This window comes from Strix aluco, chromosome 12, assembly GCF_031877795.1.
Source record: "Strix aluco isolate bStrAlu1 chromosome 12, bStrAlu1.hap1, whole genome shotgun sequence".
Classification (NCBI taxonomy): Eukaryota; Metazoa; Chordata; class Aves; order Strigiformes; family Strigidae; genus Strix; species Strix aluco.
The window spans coordinates 7,600,148-7,616,854 of NC_133942.1; the positions used below are offsets into that span (position 1 = coordinate 7,600,148).

Consider the following 16,707-nt stretch of genomic DNA (forward strand, 5'->3'; position numbering starts at 1 on the left):
AGGGGGAAAACAAAGCAGCCAGTCTTTTTTTTTTGAGGTGAGTGCATGACAAAAGCTGTTTGCGTTTTGACAAGTTGTTAGATTTTTACAGTGTATTTGCTGCTTATGGTTTACGCTTTTGTTAGAGAAAAATCTTAAAAAACATGCGTGTTTCAACCTGGCAGGAACCCTAAAATTGCTCTTTGGTACTTTGTACTGTTTTATAAGTCATCTGCTGATCTATTAAAATAGCTGGATCTTCTTGCAACATTGAATTGAGCTTATTTCTAAAGGATCAAAATAGAGCTTTGTTTGCTTGTGAAATACGCTTTGCAGTGTGCCACAGTCGGATGCCAAAGACTGCTATTTAGAAACATGCAGGAGCTGTATAGAAGTGCAGAATGTGAAAGCCCCCAGTGCATCTGAAGCGAGCAGCACCTGGGATTCATACGGAAATGTACATTACATTGAGAAGTACAGATATGCTGCTGAAGCCTAGAGACCTGTGAGAATAACTATATGGCTCAATGTAGTTAGATTTTATTGTGATGCTAGAGGCCTTACAGCTATTTTACACATTCTCATCTAAATAGTGGACGTTGTTTGGGCCATTGGGGATAATGCTAGTGTTCATCTACATAGGAAACACCAAACATGTCGTAAACTGGTCAGCTGGTTATTGTGTTAAAATCTCTTCTGTTAAGATTAAGTTATGTTGCTGTGTGGGTGTATCCCAAGGAATAATGGGATCTCTGATCTTCCAAAAGCAGCACAGCATAATGCACTCCCAGATGCTCAAATGCACCAATGTGAGGCTTGTCTTTCCAGACCTCACAGAGCTTATCAACTTAAAAGATTGTGTTCAGGAAACAAGTTTCACGGTTACACAGATTAATGCATGCAACAAATGCTGCTCAGGCTTCTCTCATGTGAAACGTCTAGTGTGTGATGAAAGATGTTGTGCCGAAAACTCTATAGATGGAATCACAATGCCTTTTTGCAACAGTAGTTCAGATTTCCATTTGCTGTCCTGCCTGTGTGCTTCAGAAACACTTCTTGACATGAGAAAAAGGAAGCTCTGCCTTGTGGTTTGTTTTGTTCGTGGCCTGCCTGCTGACACTTTAATGAAGAAGCCTGGGATGCTGATTCTCATGCTAGCTCTATTTAGCGTAGTGTGGAAGCTTTGTTGTCCATAAGTTTGTCAAATTATTAATTAGTTACTTCTGTCACATTTATGTTTCAAGGTGTGTTTTGCGCTTCTGGTTAAGTATGTTCTCGGGTACTTCGGTAGGGACAGAGAACCCTCTTCACTTATAGGTGCTCACCTCTTACCAGATTGGGACCCTCGATATTTGGCTGAGACTGCTAAATTAATTCTTTTGATTGATCAGTGGTAACTTTGGCCATGAATGAGCTGCAATGGGTCCAAAGTGACTATACCAGAAATATGTCTTACTGATTCTTTGCCTGTTGGAAGATAATAATGAATGTCATTCTTTCTTAATATTCTAGTCGCAGCATCTCTGTGCATCAATGAAAGGTCCAAACATGGCTTTGTTTAAGCAACAGAAGGTGGAGGACATTTATGAAATTGGGGAAGAGCTAGGAAGGTAAGTTTGTACTGATGACACCACGCTATTCCAAAAGTTGACACGTGCAGATGTTTGCCACATCTTGCAGAACAACTATTCTGCATGATAGCCTAAATCAATTGCAATGTACAACAGTGAAAACACATCCGTTTACAAAAACTGAACTTAGGATAGGATTTTTAAATTTTTTTTTTTTTTTTAGGTTAAGTGTGCTAACTATTTTTCCTGTTTCTTTTCTTGCAACTAGGGCAACAAAAGGTACATTTATATTGTCTTTTGTAGATAGGTGTCATCCGTGCTTGTGCTTTAGACAGAGTTCACTTGTCCGGTCTCTGATCCAGCTGGGAAACAGGAACCCATGGTGCTGTTGTCATAGATGCAGCGCTTTAATTTGCCTTGTTTTGAACAGTGCTGCACAGCACTGTTGTTTTCAGCTGGTTCTGAGCACTGACAGAACACATGCATATCTGCCTGCAAAACACTGTGTTTGTATTCCTGAAAAGATTTACCTGTCATAATTTCAGCTGTAGCAGTTCATACCTGTATATAGCTTTTAATCTATAAAGGCTTATCTGCAGATATTAATTACAGGTGGAGTTAATGGGTAATGCTTAACCATAATCACCTGCTTGAACACTCTGCTGGGTTTGTGAGCTGGATGACACAGGGCTCCCCCAGTCACTTAGCAACATACAGTGCTCTGTGTGAGGATGGCTAGTTTCCATTCAGTGTCCAACCCTCCAGTGATTTTCTTTTTGATATGCAAATAGCTAAATTAGGGCTATACACATGTTGGCTTCTTTCCCAACGTCTGGCAGTTGGTTTTGATAAATGACTGTGTATGTGCAATTACCCTTTTTCAAGGGCCAATAATTTAGTTACATTAAAACACTTCAGTTGAAGCTGTTTCTCTGCCAAATCTTATTTTTTTCACTCCCAGCTATTTCATCTTTAGAGTTGTTGAGATGATTTCTTTTAAGGGGAGATGTTTTTGGGGGGGTTTGGGTTTTTTGTTCCTTTTCATTACTTTCCCTCTCCTGAAGGCCTCAACTATAAAATTATCTGTAACCGCTTACTTTTGGGTATTGACTGGTCCTGACAACATCAGCCTGATAGTGAAAATCTGACAACAATGAGCAGTAAAGAAATTCAGTGTGTGTATAGAGGGAGTAAAAGGTGTGCCTTTTTTTAACCTAGGAGGCCATAGTATGTGTTGTAACAGTCAAACAGCTAAAATGAGAAACTGGAAACTGAGTAGTGTATTTTTACTTTGATTCCTGAATTGGAAATTCAGTGTCTTTTGAGATGATGAACCTTACTCTTTCCTTCAAGCTGATGGTTATTAGGCCTTTTGAATGGAGAAGTATAGTTGAAACTACCTGGTAAAGGCTGACCCTTGCTTTTTGAATCTGCCTGAGAGACCTCAGGCTGGTAAAGACTTGCGTGGTCACAGCAGCCCTCCTCCTTTCCTGGCTGCATGTCACAGAAACATGGCTGCTCCCAGGGTTGTGCTGTGGAGCTGGTACTTGCTACAGGACAGGCGATGGGCTGGGTTCAGAGGAGACTACACTCACACATGGAATCTGAAATTGTTGGCTTTTTTAATGGGTGTATTCTCTGCAAGAACTTTTCTAGATAAGCCAGAAGAAGGAGTAGGTGTATACATAAGCAGGTGCCGTCCTCACATGACAAAGGGGTATTAAACTCTACTACAAAATCATGTTCTAGTTCCCAGCATTTTACATGTAATACTTCTTGTAGATGCAAAATCCAAGTCTACTTGGTACTGAGGTCCGTAGGCAAAAATGTTCCCTGAAAGACCTGAAGGCAATAGGCAAATTGTAACAAATGAGATGAGGGCAGCAAGGTTGGAATTACATCCCTTAACTCTGAATGTGTTCAAGTTGTGTACTTTACACTTGCCCATGAATATAATGTCATGCTGTCTTTGTCAGTGTATTTTCACTTTCAGATTTTGTGAGGAGCTCTGCAGATCTCCTTTCAACTGCGTGTTATATGTGCAGTGTCACTGGGTTGTCATGCCTCTGTATCTCTGAGCAGTAACTACTGATTAAGGCCAGTGACAAGTGATATCTCGCTTTTTTAGAAGAAAAATAACACACTAAGCAGGTTGTGGTGACTGAAATGCAAGAATCTTTTCCAGTGGTGTCTAATGCCCTTGGAACCTGTAGGTGCCTTTTACTAGTTTGTTACATTTGCAACAAGCTGTTAGTTGCTGACAGGTACAGGCAGGTGAAAGGATTAATTTATTATCATTCTGGCAACAGAAGTCACTTACAAAACAAAGCTTTTCAAACAACATCTGTGAAGTCTGTCCTGTTTGTGCCCTCCTGAGTTGGTGACTTCTTGAGGACAAAAGTAGTCGGTAATAAGGGCTAATGCTTGTTCTAGCTTGGATTCGGTCAGAAGTTAAAATACAGGATCTCACCAACACAGCCAGCACCTGTTTATCTGAAAGTCTTTGTGCAGCACTTAGGAAAGGAGGCTTCTTTTGTATACTTCAAATGCTCCTTTGTAAGGCTTAGATACATCTGGTCTGGGGATGCAATTAGACCCTTCCTGTCATTGTGCAGCGTTGAAGGTAGCTGCAGCAAAGGCTCTTCAGATCCAGCTGTATAAAACCCTGCAAATGGTGCATTTGTGGACTCCTCAAGCAGATCGTGCTCAGAATCACTGCTGAGCTAGAAGCAACTCAAAGGATGCTGGAAATGCAGTTGTCTCCTGTGTCAAGGCAATGGTGTGAGAGAAAACTCTTTACAGAAAGGGGGAGCAGGTTTTCCATAGCTGCAGCTGTGTGTTGTAACTAGCTGCCTACCTCCAACATTCCCTCAATCTTTCAAATATTAATCTTAGGTTTATACCTCTGTTGCTCAACTCCTCCAAAGGGTACATACAGGGAACAACAAGTTAGGCATGTGACATTAGAGGAAAGAAGTTGCTAATGGGCTTGTTCATTCTAGCAGCTATACTTGGGAAGCTTAGCATGGCCTATGCTGAATGTGTGCATTTATTATCATATATGTATATTTAAAGTTACTTCCTGCAAGATAGTATCAGTTGGTTTCTAAGTGTGAAGTCTGTGGGGACTGAGGTTCTCTAGCAAGAGCTGAAAGGGAGCCTAAAAAGAGGAGGAGCCTCTAGAGTGAATTTAGCAAATGTCAACATTTTAAAATAAAAAACCTTTTTGAGATCTATAATACAGTTTATTACTAGAATATTGATTTTTTTTTTCTTTTTCAAAATTTATGACAAGGGGAGAGTTTAAAGATTTATCTGAAGATGAATACATTATAGGGTTATTTATTTTAAAAGTCCTCTGTTATACTAGTTAGTCTGGAGTCTAGAAGAGCTAGAAAGCAATGCAGTATAAAGTTTTCAGTGCCTGCAGAGGTATTAGAAGATTCTCTTCTCTTTCCCCTTCTCCCAAGGGCAGTAGATTGTGTGATTTGGGAGTACTTTATAGAGTCCTCCCAGGCATTTAATGCTATCACTCTTTGAAGGCATCAGGCTTTCTGGCAGATTCAGTTTCTTTCTGTGTCTGAGCTGCTCATCAAAAATGAATACTTCAAAAAAATGATTTTCCATAGAATGTTTTCAAAATGTTCGCAAATATGAGTTTATGTTGCTGAATGTCACTTGTATTTAAGTAATGACAAACTGCATCCTTTTACCATTGATTTTAATAAACTTTGTAAGAAACCTATTGACAGTTTTGCCTGTTTTGAGGAGGATTCTGGTGTAAGCCATTTGCAGGAATGTTTGTAGCAGATCGCTTTAATGGCATGCCAAAGCAATGGAAATGCTTCTTGAAAAATGTGAGAAAGTGAAGGCTAATGACATCTTGGGAATATGCAGCAGGTCAAATAACCACTGATTCTTGTGGCAAGGGAGGTGGCAGCAAGAGACAACCCAGAGTGGAAACTCTTTGAGGCCAAAGCAGATCAAGAGAAGGAACTGGCCTACTGAGCTGGTGGTATAGTTCCCTAGGAAAGTGGCAGTGGTAAAGCTCACTGGAGAGTCTTTTAACAGAATGTTTCAAGACTTGTTGTGATTTGGATGGGTAGTTCTGTCTAGCTGGACAAAAGGAGTTCTTGTACAAACCTGCAGGAGCCTTTTCCAGTTGTACTAGCAAACACTGACAGTGGTGGTAGGTGCACAGAGAGTGCCAGAATTTCAGAGATGTGCAGTGTAATTTATAAAAGGTTGTACCATAGAGTCATTAATCTATTACTTAAATGTGTTGCCAGCCATGCTGTAGAGACCTGTTGACATTTGTGCCTTCTGAGCAGTGTCACTGTTACATGTCGAGTCTGGGCTAAGGGTAGGAAGTGTCACGGAGCTTGTCTGGAAGTGTTTCATGACAGTGTCTGTTGAGAAAGCGTGTTCCTGCAGGGTGGTGCAGTGTCCTGAGACAGCGTACTGCTCACCACAGCTCAGCTCTCTGCACGTACAAGGACTTAGGTCATGCTCAACAGAGACAAATGTTGGAGTGATGTTTCTGGGTAAGGAAGTCTCCCCCTTTCCTTCATTATTGTCCTTTCACTGTAGGGAAGGGGCTCTGCCTTCCTCCACAGTGTGCCAGCCTTAGCACCTGCCATTCCAGGTTCTTGCCTGTCAGTGATTGGGAGCTATGCTCATCTCTAGCCCCAACTTTCTCCAGCTTTTGTCTGGCTTTGCTATGTTTTCTGTAGAGGTAGGAGATCTTGTATGGATACAAGATGCATAGTCTGATGAACTGATTATAGGAAATCAAAACTTAAGTCTTTCAGTGAGAAATGCTTTTCCCATGAGAAATGGGAAAAGCATTTTGTTCGCTTGCTAGTTTGAAATCCTCTCTGTTGGGAAAGACATGACAGTTTGTTGCTGATACAGCATGGAGGCCTCTGAGGAAGGCAGCTGGGCATGTCTTTAAAATGGTAAGAGCTTTTCTTCTGACAAAAACAATCAGGGCTTGCTTAAGTTGTGGAAACTAAAGTAGTGAGATGGCTGTTTTCTGTGGGGTCCTATACCTAAATAGTTCCTAGAAGCCCAAGTTAATGCCTGGTTAATGCCAAAGGTGAGCTAAATATCTGGCTTACACTGGAAATTAATTTTACAGCAAGGCTGTGACATATTTCTGCATGTTAGGATGGTCTATATTTCACTTTGAGGAATTTTCTGCTGTATATGTTTAAATTTCACTACCTAGTTGTTTCCTCATGTTTCTTGTTCGGTTGTTTTGGGTTTTTTAAATTGTGGTTTCATGATTAAAGCCAAGATCTTTCATCAATGGCCTTTCATGCCTCCTTAGTCCCCCCTCTCCAGCTACAAGTTCCTGCCTCCTCCCTACCTTGTGTGTGGAGGATCAGCTCTACTCACTGAGACAGGTGAAACTTTTTTTTTCTGGGTGAAGCTTAGAACAACAGCAAACACAACATTTTACCAGTGGTAATGGGACCTTGGGGCCTGGCACATAATCACTGTTCTGACAGTGTAACTAGTAAGTATTTATTTACGTAATGAAAACAAAAAGCAGAGATAACTGAGGTAATCTTTGTAGGGGAGGAACTTAAAATCTATGATAAAAAGCCATGTCATCCAGCTACTCCCTGGTAAACAGAGGAGTGTGATTGGACTAGGAAATTTACCCTTAACACACATCGCACAGTGTCTTCATACCAGGAATGTTTTTTCTATCTATAGAAATTGTTCAGTGTTGGGCTTTCTCAGACATGAACCTTAACTGTTCTTAGATTAATTTATAATTTGAATTACTTCTTTAAATTTGGAATAACAGTCTTGGATTATTTTTTCCTACAAAACACATAAAGCAAGTCTTTGCTTTTGATGCAAAACCTAAGTTTAATTATTGAGCTCTAACTAGCACCTCTATTACTATTTTTTGTTATAAAAATCTTCTATGTCATGTGTTTGATGTGTATTGAATATTTTGTTGAAACAGTTTTGGCATCCGGTACTTGGTCACCATCACTATGATTGTAATTTGCTGTCTGATAAAGTCACTATTTTTGGATTTTTTTTTTATTCCTTCTATCAGAGTGAGTGATCTTAGCTTTTTTTCCTTTAAAAACAGATTTCCCTGCTAGTTTTCAGTGTTCTTTCAACTGTTTCCAAAAATCTTTGATTTGTTACAGAAGGTGAAGAGAAAATAGTGGGAGTTTTTGTGGTTTATTTTTTTTTTCTAACAACAAAGCTGCCGTACCTACAGTAACTGAGAAGAACTGGCCTTGGTTATTTAGAACTGGTCTTAGCCTTATTTAGCAACAAAGTCATGCATTTTTTTCAAGTGACTTCCTTATTACCAGCATCCATCTTGATGATGGAAGTGATCTCAGTGTATCTCCTCAGTCTGTATCGGGCTTTGAACGTATGATTAGAGTTGAGTGACCCCAGTGGGTAGTGCTCAGAAAGCTCACATTTAGTAATGTCTTTAACCACTGAATAGTAAGCCTAATCCCAGTGTTTGCTTTGCCCTTTCTGTAAAAATAAAACTCTTTTTTCCACTTTGAATTGCAGTAGAAAGCAGATGGAAATTTGAACAGCTGAGAAAATAGACTCTGTATGGTATTCATTCCATGCTTTTGAAATGAAAAATGTTACTTAGGAGCAAAAATACAACTAAAATAAACATAATACCGCTCACCACTGGACTAACAATGATAAAACACTGGACAAATTACTAGCATCTCATGCAGAGTAGGGCTTGCAGATGCTTGTCTGACTATCAAGCTTAATTTAGCTCAGGTGACATCTATTAATCATTGTTAAAACTCTACATCAGCAGTTTTGAACTGGAGTGAAAATCTGTTGTAATAGCTGAGCATGACGTGCAGTGATGCTTTGGTGAGGAGACACATATAAAATCACTCCAACAGCTAGACTTGTTCTATCTAGTGCCAGCATGTTTGGGTTGGAGTCACTGCCCTGTTTTGGGCAGCCCATAATGCAGATTCAGTTGCACCATGAGTGGGTGACTGTGTATCCTAAAGTCAGGGCTTGTAATCTTTAATTGCTACAGAATCTACAGGTTCTGTGAGGGAGTAATTAACCTCATATCCGAGTTTTGTGGTTCTATAAACCTCACAAAGAGAGAATTTCCATTGATCTGTCTGTTTCCTATGTAGGAAGAGTGGAGGGAACAAATAATGTAGCTTCTGTGCTGTCCTGCTGCTGGAGGAGATTGTTTTCTTCAATATAGTAAAGATTAAATAAGCTGAGGGGATAATTTCCACCTCTTATTTTGGCAGACCAGAAGAATCCACAAAAAGCAGTGAAAGGGGAGTTTCAGCAACCCTTTGTGGTTTTGTCCTTACACGTAATTTCCTAAAATCCTGATTAAAATGTCAGTGTAATTTCTATCTGTTTCATACATGGGGAAGGAGAAAAATCATTTAACCATAATACTGCTACCCTCTTAGAATTTATCTGCTCCCAGGTATATTACATTCAGTCCACGTCTAGCTGGATTTGGACCTTTAAACACAAAGGTACAGTGTGCTAACCTTCTACATTTGTATTACATATGCACTGGTGTTGCTCCACATAGCAGAAGGAACAGCTTATCAAATCAGCTATTCCTGCTGAGCATGAGTCAGCTTTGACCTTCCCTGGGTCTCTGGACTCTGTTCATTACCACTCTGAGAGCTGATATTCAATCTAAAAGCTAAGCGTGATAAGTGGGGAAAAATTTTTATCGTGTGCATTTTATTCTTGAGCTTCAGATTACATAGAATCTTGCCAGGCTATCAGGAACTTGCCAGAATTGCTGGGCTTGTGCTTTATCACTGCAGACTCTGCTCCTCCAACCTCAGGAGCTGATAAGGGCCATGTTGCTTGTTGCTGTGTGATTGGGAAGTTTCCAAAAACATTTAACAACTTCAGGAGATGCTGGTGATGATTCAGTAGGTGGCACGGTTTCTTGTGACTCAGGGCTAATGACCCAAAATGGTGTTTAAATCATTAATTGGCTGTAATGCAAATAACATGTTACTTTATTGATAGCCTGTAATAATTCATAGCATTGTTCAGAAACATTAGATTTATTAAATCTTGCTTTGAATTTCAAATGGTTTATTTGCTCTCTACTTATTCCAGTTAACTAGAGCCTTCTGTTTGAGTCCATAGTCCTCTACTGGTCTGATTCTCCTCTGGCAGTGAACGTGGAGATCTTGGGCCAGAATGCATTAGTTACCTTTGCATGAGCTGTAAAGAGAGGTGGATGAAAGGTGCCAGTGACGTTATCAGAGATGGCATATGTCCAGAGGTGCTCAGCAACTTCCCTGTCATGAATATTGAAATTTACCCTGTACAGTCACTGTATTCTAGAGTACTATACAATCAGTTAGTAAAACATGAGTTATGAGTGAAAATGCCAGTGTATTTAAAAGTGGCAGCTGTTCTTGGTTTGGTTTTTTTTGCTTCCCTAAAACAGTATGTCTAGTTAGGTTTAAAAATTAGCATATTGTTAAGAGTAGTGGTATTGTGGTACTTCTCTACAACATTAACTGGTTTGGTTAGAAGTCACCCTGAGACTGCCAGGGCACTTAGTGAGCCTGAAATTAAGTCAAGTTAGTTGCTTCTCATATTAAAAAATTGCTTCCAGTCTATATCACAGGGCTGTGGTAAATTGGTGATTTTTCTATGGTAATCTTGTGTGAAAGGTTCAAAAGAGAGCCATAGTGTATTGTGAATTGGATTTACTTCTGTATCTTTCATGCACATGAAGAATTTATCTACTTTTTAGTAGCCAAGCAAAGTTCCTGTTAAACGCTCTATTAAAAAAAGTTTTAGACCGTTCTGTCATAATCTGGCATCTGCCACAGTTTAGGTTCTCTGTAGTTGCTTTAGGAGAGGTAGCCACTTTGTTTGCATCTTGTTTGGAAAAAAAAAAAAAAACCAAAAGCAACCCAAAACTCACTTTTTATTTACGCCTTAAACAGGACAGTGACATTTGTGACAATTTTATTTTTAAAGCTCTTTATGAAGTTATTAGAGGTGTCAGCAGAGTATTTAATAGATTAAGGTTTTGGGGTTTTTTAGGTTCATTCCATGAAGTCTTACGGAAACAGGAAGATACTTCCCCTTCAGTGACCCTGCCATGCTAGGATTTCTGTTTTGTTGTTTCAGCTATAGTACTCTAGTTTCTTTGTAAATACTGTGCTGTTGGATGTACTATTTATTCACTGCTTAGATTAAATTTCTGCTGTACCAAATTCTGGTTTAGTCTACAAAAAAAAAAGTCTATAAAAAATAAAACATACTCCAAATTATTGCTATAGTTCATTTACAGAAGGCTTCCAGTTCGTTATTGCTGTGACCACAGACTTCCTACAAAAGACTTCCAGGAAAGCGCGTTATGCATGTATTTTGTGAACCTTGCATGGCCTTTGGTTGAGCTGTGTTTCATAAATGAGCTGAGAGCATACAAATGGATTGTAGCAGAAGTTACTGACAGACTCCTGTTCTCTGCTGGGAAGAGCATGCCAGTGCAATTACAGCTAGCGAAGTCATTTCTGAAGTGTAAGGAAAGAGAAAGGATTGTATTTAGCTTGGTAAAATTATGTGCAGTAGAGCATTTGCTCTCAATCACTTAAATATGAGAGGAAAACAGCTTTTTCAGAGTTGAGTTTTTTTTAAAAAGGCATTCAGCAAGAATTCTCAAGGGCTTTGCTTTGAAAGTTAACAAAAATGCAACCATGAAAGGATAAAATTATTAGTGCAGTTTTTCCAAGAAGAATAAAAAGGAGTGAAAAAGATGGAAAAGTAATAAGATGCAGACTTTTTAAGCTTGAGATTGCCAGTTACAACCAATCTGAATTTAGTAGTGGCACAAAGGCATGATGAATAAAACTGTTGACATAAAAACAATTGTAACTGAGAAGAAATGACCCTTTGCTAAAACTAAGTAAACCATCTTCTTGAATCTAGAGAAGTCTTGCATTCAGGTTAGGTAGACATTATTATCAGTGATTATGTTTAGGTATATTAACTTAAGAATGTACATTGGATGATTTCATAATATACTTTTAGTATTTTTACTTGCCTCTAACTGTAGGTTATGCAAAAATGAAAGAAAAATGCTGTAAGCTCATTCACTGGCGAAAGGACAGTGTGATGCTAACAGAGGGTGAAGCTGACTTGGCTTATGACAGGGACTGTAAAGGAACCGATTGCTGTCAGTAAACATAAATAAAATTGCTTTCAGGGTTAAAGATATCATATTGACTCAGAGCTTGGAGAATTTATGACACTTGATAGGAAGGCCTTTTTTTGGTGTCAAGGGACCAAACATAATTTATCATCCAATTAGAGAAAGAGAGCCAATGACTGGCAAACTTTGTGAAGTCTAGTAAACCTAAAATTAGATCTCTAAGCTATGTTTTGGATTCCTAAGCGCAGGCAAGCACATATGTGAATTATGTCCTTTGTCTTCGTGGTAGGGTTTGTAATAGCAAATAAACCCTTTTAGACTTGCATTCCCACAACTGAGTATCTTAAATGTGAGGAAAAAAGGACAAATATAAAATTCCTGGGTTTATTCAGACTGCAAACACCTTCTTATATTGTGAAAGCTCATTTTTAAATTTTTCTTGTAAGCTCCTTCCTGTAGTAGGCTGTTGTTTTTTATGGTATGGTGCCTTGTGTATGTTATTGTGCCCCAAATCTTGCTTTTAGGTACATAGGGCATGTTTTGGGTAGTGGGAAGGGATGCTGTGAGACTGAAACATTTACCCTGCTCTTCTGTAGATCATCATCTTAAATCAGAATTGTGTGTTCGTAATTTGATGTGAACACGAGTCAGACCCATCTAGTTCTATCCCATGGATACGACTGCTGTTTCAAAGGTATTGCTGTAAGGTAGATGGATGAAGTGATGTGCCTGAGGCAGCCCCACTTTCTGAGTGAGCTGAGCTTAGCACCTAGGTGTCTCTGTTTTCCTCAGTATGTGGTGAGGAAGTAGTTTAAACAGGAGCACTCAAAAATGTGAAAGTTCTCCAGTGTGTCATTTACCTTCCCAGTGTCTAATATAATTCTGAATTGCAGTCAGGCTTGAGTTTTGTTGTCTTCCTGCACTGTATGGCTTTGAGACGTCTGGTGTGCAGAGTTTCCTTCAAGGCCCTTACATTGTCCGGAATGTAATTACATGGTTAAACCCAGCTGGCTGGCATACCAACCATAGTTTCTTTAACTCAGCTTCAATCTTGGGAGAAGGGCACATCTGAGCAAGAACTGAAGTAGGCTAGGAAGAGCTCGGTGTAACCTTGTTAAAACATAATAAGCAACAAGAAAACAGAGAGGGAGGAGAAGATCAAGGGGAATGGAAGGTCATCTCCATTTCTCTTAAAAGCATTTTCTTGTGTCCACTCTAGTTTAATGAACTTTTCCATCTGGTGCAGCAATACCAAGTGTGTCAATGTCAGTATTACCCACATTCATGTGGCTGTAGCTTGGTGTACTTCAGATTGCTGTTTTCTGCTCTTCTCAAATGGAAAGAGGAAACTTTCACTGTTTTTGGAGGTTTTACCTCCCTATACCTGCTGTGTGGAAAAAGTATTGCTGTGTTTTGCTCTGTGCAGTAGGGTAGGCTGTGATCGCGCCCTTCCAACAGCCTGGCTATATACTGCTGGCAGTGCTAAGCCCGGCGGCTTCTCATTGCACAGTCCAGCCTCAAGCAAACGCCTCCCAAACTGGAAACAAAAGGAATACCAACTAAATGCTCAGATCCCCAACTGCCTTTGCAGGTGCTCTGTGAAAAGAAGGGTTAAGCTATCCTGCTTTGCAGTAGTCTGCATGTGAATCTAGGCAGTTTAAAGACTGGTTGAGGTGTTGTTAGGTTTTATTTTGGTTTCCTCTCTGGTCATGTATTCTTGTGCAGGAACACCTAGTGGATAAAAATATGAATTATTATAATTGCAATTCTGATGATGTCTAGAGACAAGAAATTAATTTGTAGGGTCCAGCTGTATGCTCACCCCTTGTAATTTTATTTCATTTTTCCAGACTGCATTTTCCAGACTTTAGGAAATTAAGTACAGAAAGACTGCAGTGTTATTTTCCATCAAGTGTGTAGGAACCTAATTACCGTTAACAATGGTGGGAGGTTGTTGCCTAAAATCCCTTGCAAATCTGTTCCAAAGCAAATTGTCCTGCCTCATTGAGGGAATTGTCGCCTCTTGACTGGCAGAGTGCCAGAGCGCTGACTTTTCCAGGTTCATTTACTTTTCAAAGACCTCCTTGAAAACATATTTCAGTGTAAATTGTATCTGTCAACATATTCTAACATATTATCTATTTTATGGGAATTTCAAGTTTTAACAACTACCAAAAAATAATAATAATAATAAAAATCCCCCTTTTTAGAATTCTTTAATGAATGAAATTAAGATGAATATGGACAGAACATAGAGAAATAGATTGAACATGCAGAAAGGGAACATAGGTTTGGTCTTTGGGGAAGAAATGGTTTGGTCTTCTCAAATGACAGACAGAATCAGCTTCCCAACTTCTCCCTACTCTGGCCTCAGAGAGCCTGACTGCAGTCAGGTGACCTGTACTGTCATCTCAGTATTTTGTTTACGTATTTTCAGCAACTCAGCAATGTGGTGTTTCTGGAATATCAGAGGAAGGTTTGTATAAACCCTTACCTATACAAACAGTTGCTTAAGGGCTCTCTTCATTCTAATGCTCTGTAGCAATACCACTGTTAGGCACTGAGGCATTCAAAACTGGCAGGCTGTGCTTCTGTCACTCTCTCAAGTCAAATTCTGCCCCAGAGCATTACCCTTCAGAACCAGTATTAAAAATAAACTGAAAAAAGAGCAAGGAGTTATTCTGGATTGTCTGGTTTCTCTCATCCCCACATCCTTCCCACATCCTCTCCTGAACTGCGCAACAAATAAATAAGATGAACTTGTGCCTCCTCTAAAGCATGCTTCTGAAAATGGACTCCAAAACCACCCAGTATTACTGTTTCCATGTTCTTCTTCAGTGATAAATCTCCTAGATGATAGTGACAATGCAAATAATAGGTTGTCTTCCTTGCTAGGATATTATTAATGATGGACAGATTTGATGTGGTACCTAATTATAACTGACAGGTTGCAGCTGCTATTGTTAATACTCTTGAGCTGTTGCCACAGTTGAGAACAGCCTGTGTTAAATCTGTGACAGGGCTTTTGTACAGCTGTCCAAAATATTTCTGAAAGGTAACAAACTTCTTTTCTTTAATAAAATAAAAAAAATGAGGAAGTGTCAGCCTCTGAGTTATCTTGTGTATGTTGTAAATACTGCTGTTTATGAACCAAGTCATCTTCATTTCAGTGATATACTAAAAAACCACGAAATTTGGCGAAGTCATTTGGCTGAAATTTGGACATCTGAGCTGTGAAACTTTAGTTTCAAGTCTACGATCAGCCACAGACTCCACATGTGAAATTAAGTAAATGGCTTAATTTCTCAGTGCTGTCAGCTCAGGTGTCAGAAAGACATACTTTGCTATCTTCTACTTTTTTCCTAGCCTAGATTGAAAGTTTTGGGAAGCTGATGCTATTTGATTCTTATGTGCTGAATGCAAATGTATTAGGAGGTGCAGAAATGCTGTCTGTTGTCTTGGTCCTTGACTTTGCAAGCTCTGTAGTTAACAAGAAATCCAAAGCGTGCCTGACTGTGATTGTAAAATACCAGTGAGACATCCTCTTTTTCTCATAGCTGTATGGGCCTCCCCATGAACTATTTATTTTATCCGGTAGAACAGTAGAGCCATATGCTACCCCTTCAACACTTGTTCCACGACTTTTCTCTCTGCCTGTCCCTTCAGCCTTTAGCTCTTCTCTTAGTGTGCTTCAGTGTATCAGTGCTTGGCAAAGCATTGGGCTAGTTGTGTGGAGAGATACACCAGCTGCTGTTTTAGCATTATCCTGTGATGCGCTAATAAAGACCCTGGGAATTCAGGACCAGGCATGGGCAGAGCAAATATGCTCTGCAGCAAATAGGAAACTGGGTAAGTGTGGGTTTTGGACAGTATTGTGGGTAATTACACTGTAACTGTCTTAAATTCACTATTTCTTAGCCTAGGACATTTGTATTTTTCCCTGTGGCTTCTACTCAGTCACAAACCATCTCAGTAAAGACTGTCTGCAAAAACCTGTTTTTAAGGGATAAAGGAAATGGCATAAAGACTGGGACAGGAGTGGGTAGAGTGTGCGTTCGTGTGCACATGCAGGGGGGAAATAGCAGATTACAAGGGAATGGGTATTGTGATGAACAATTATCCCAGACTATAAATGCATAAAAGGAGATGACAGGAATTCCTATGCTGTGTCATTACTATTTTTATAAGCTTTTAAGTAAACAAAAATGTACAAAATCCACAGTATCACAGGACTTTTTAAATGCAAAAGTGACTCTGTTCATTCCCATAATCAGTACTCATAATAGTTTCTCCCTGATCTTTTCTGGCAAAATTTATGTCCCCAGAGAGAATTCAAGGAAGCAAACACAGCAGCATTAGTACCATGTCTCTTTAGAAAGTCTGGGCCAAAAAAGCTGCATGTCTTGCAAAAAAATGAACAAACCAAAAAACCATTAAACCCGTGATGTTTTACACAAACAGCTCTCAGCACTACAGAATGAACTCTTTTAGGAGAATGTTTAAGGCAAATTTGGGGATTTTGTAGTAGGAATTTAATTCTCTTAAGTTCTCTAGGGTTTGCATGTAGTGATAAAATCAGGAGGCAGAAATAAGAATGGATTAATGAATTTGACAAATGGCTGCAGTCTTGATTCCATTTGTGACTGATTATTCCTGAAGGGATAAGTACACTTGTCCCATCCATTCCTGCCTCTCTCCTGAGAGGTGTTTAGGATATGTATGAAAATCAAAAAGAAGTACTTCAGGCTGGCTGGCATTGTTTGAACCCCTTGAAATGAGAGGCTGTCTCTGCCATGGAGTGTTAGCTTTTGAGAGGAAGAAGTGCCAAGTGACAGCCTTAATTTTTAATTTCTTTGCCTTTGTACGTTTAAGACAGACTACAACCAGCCATCTGTGTTAATGAAGCACTAAGTACACTATATAATTATAAGGTTCTGAATATAATTGCTGTGTATGCTGCATAAT

General features: G+C 39.4%; 1 protein-coding gene across 2 annotated transcripts in view; it reads left to right on the forward strand.

Moving 5' to 3' along the window:
- DAPK2 (death associated protein kinase 2) overlaps window positions 1-16,707 on the forward strand; it is a 47,796-nt gene continuing 31,089 nt past the window's right edge. For both annotated transcript variants that reach the window (XM_074837735.1, XM_074837734.1), the window contains exons 1-2: window positions 1-37; window positions 1,492-1,589. In XM_074837735.1, the coding sequence (XP_074693836.1) occupies window positions 1,513-1,589 (77 nt within the window). In that variant the 5' untranslated portion in view covers window positions 1-37; window positions 1,492-1,512. The remainder of the gene's footprint in view (window positions 38-1,491; window positions 1,590-16,707) is intronic.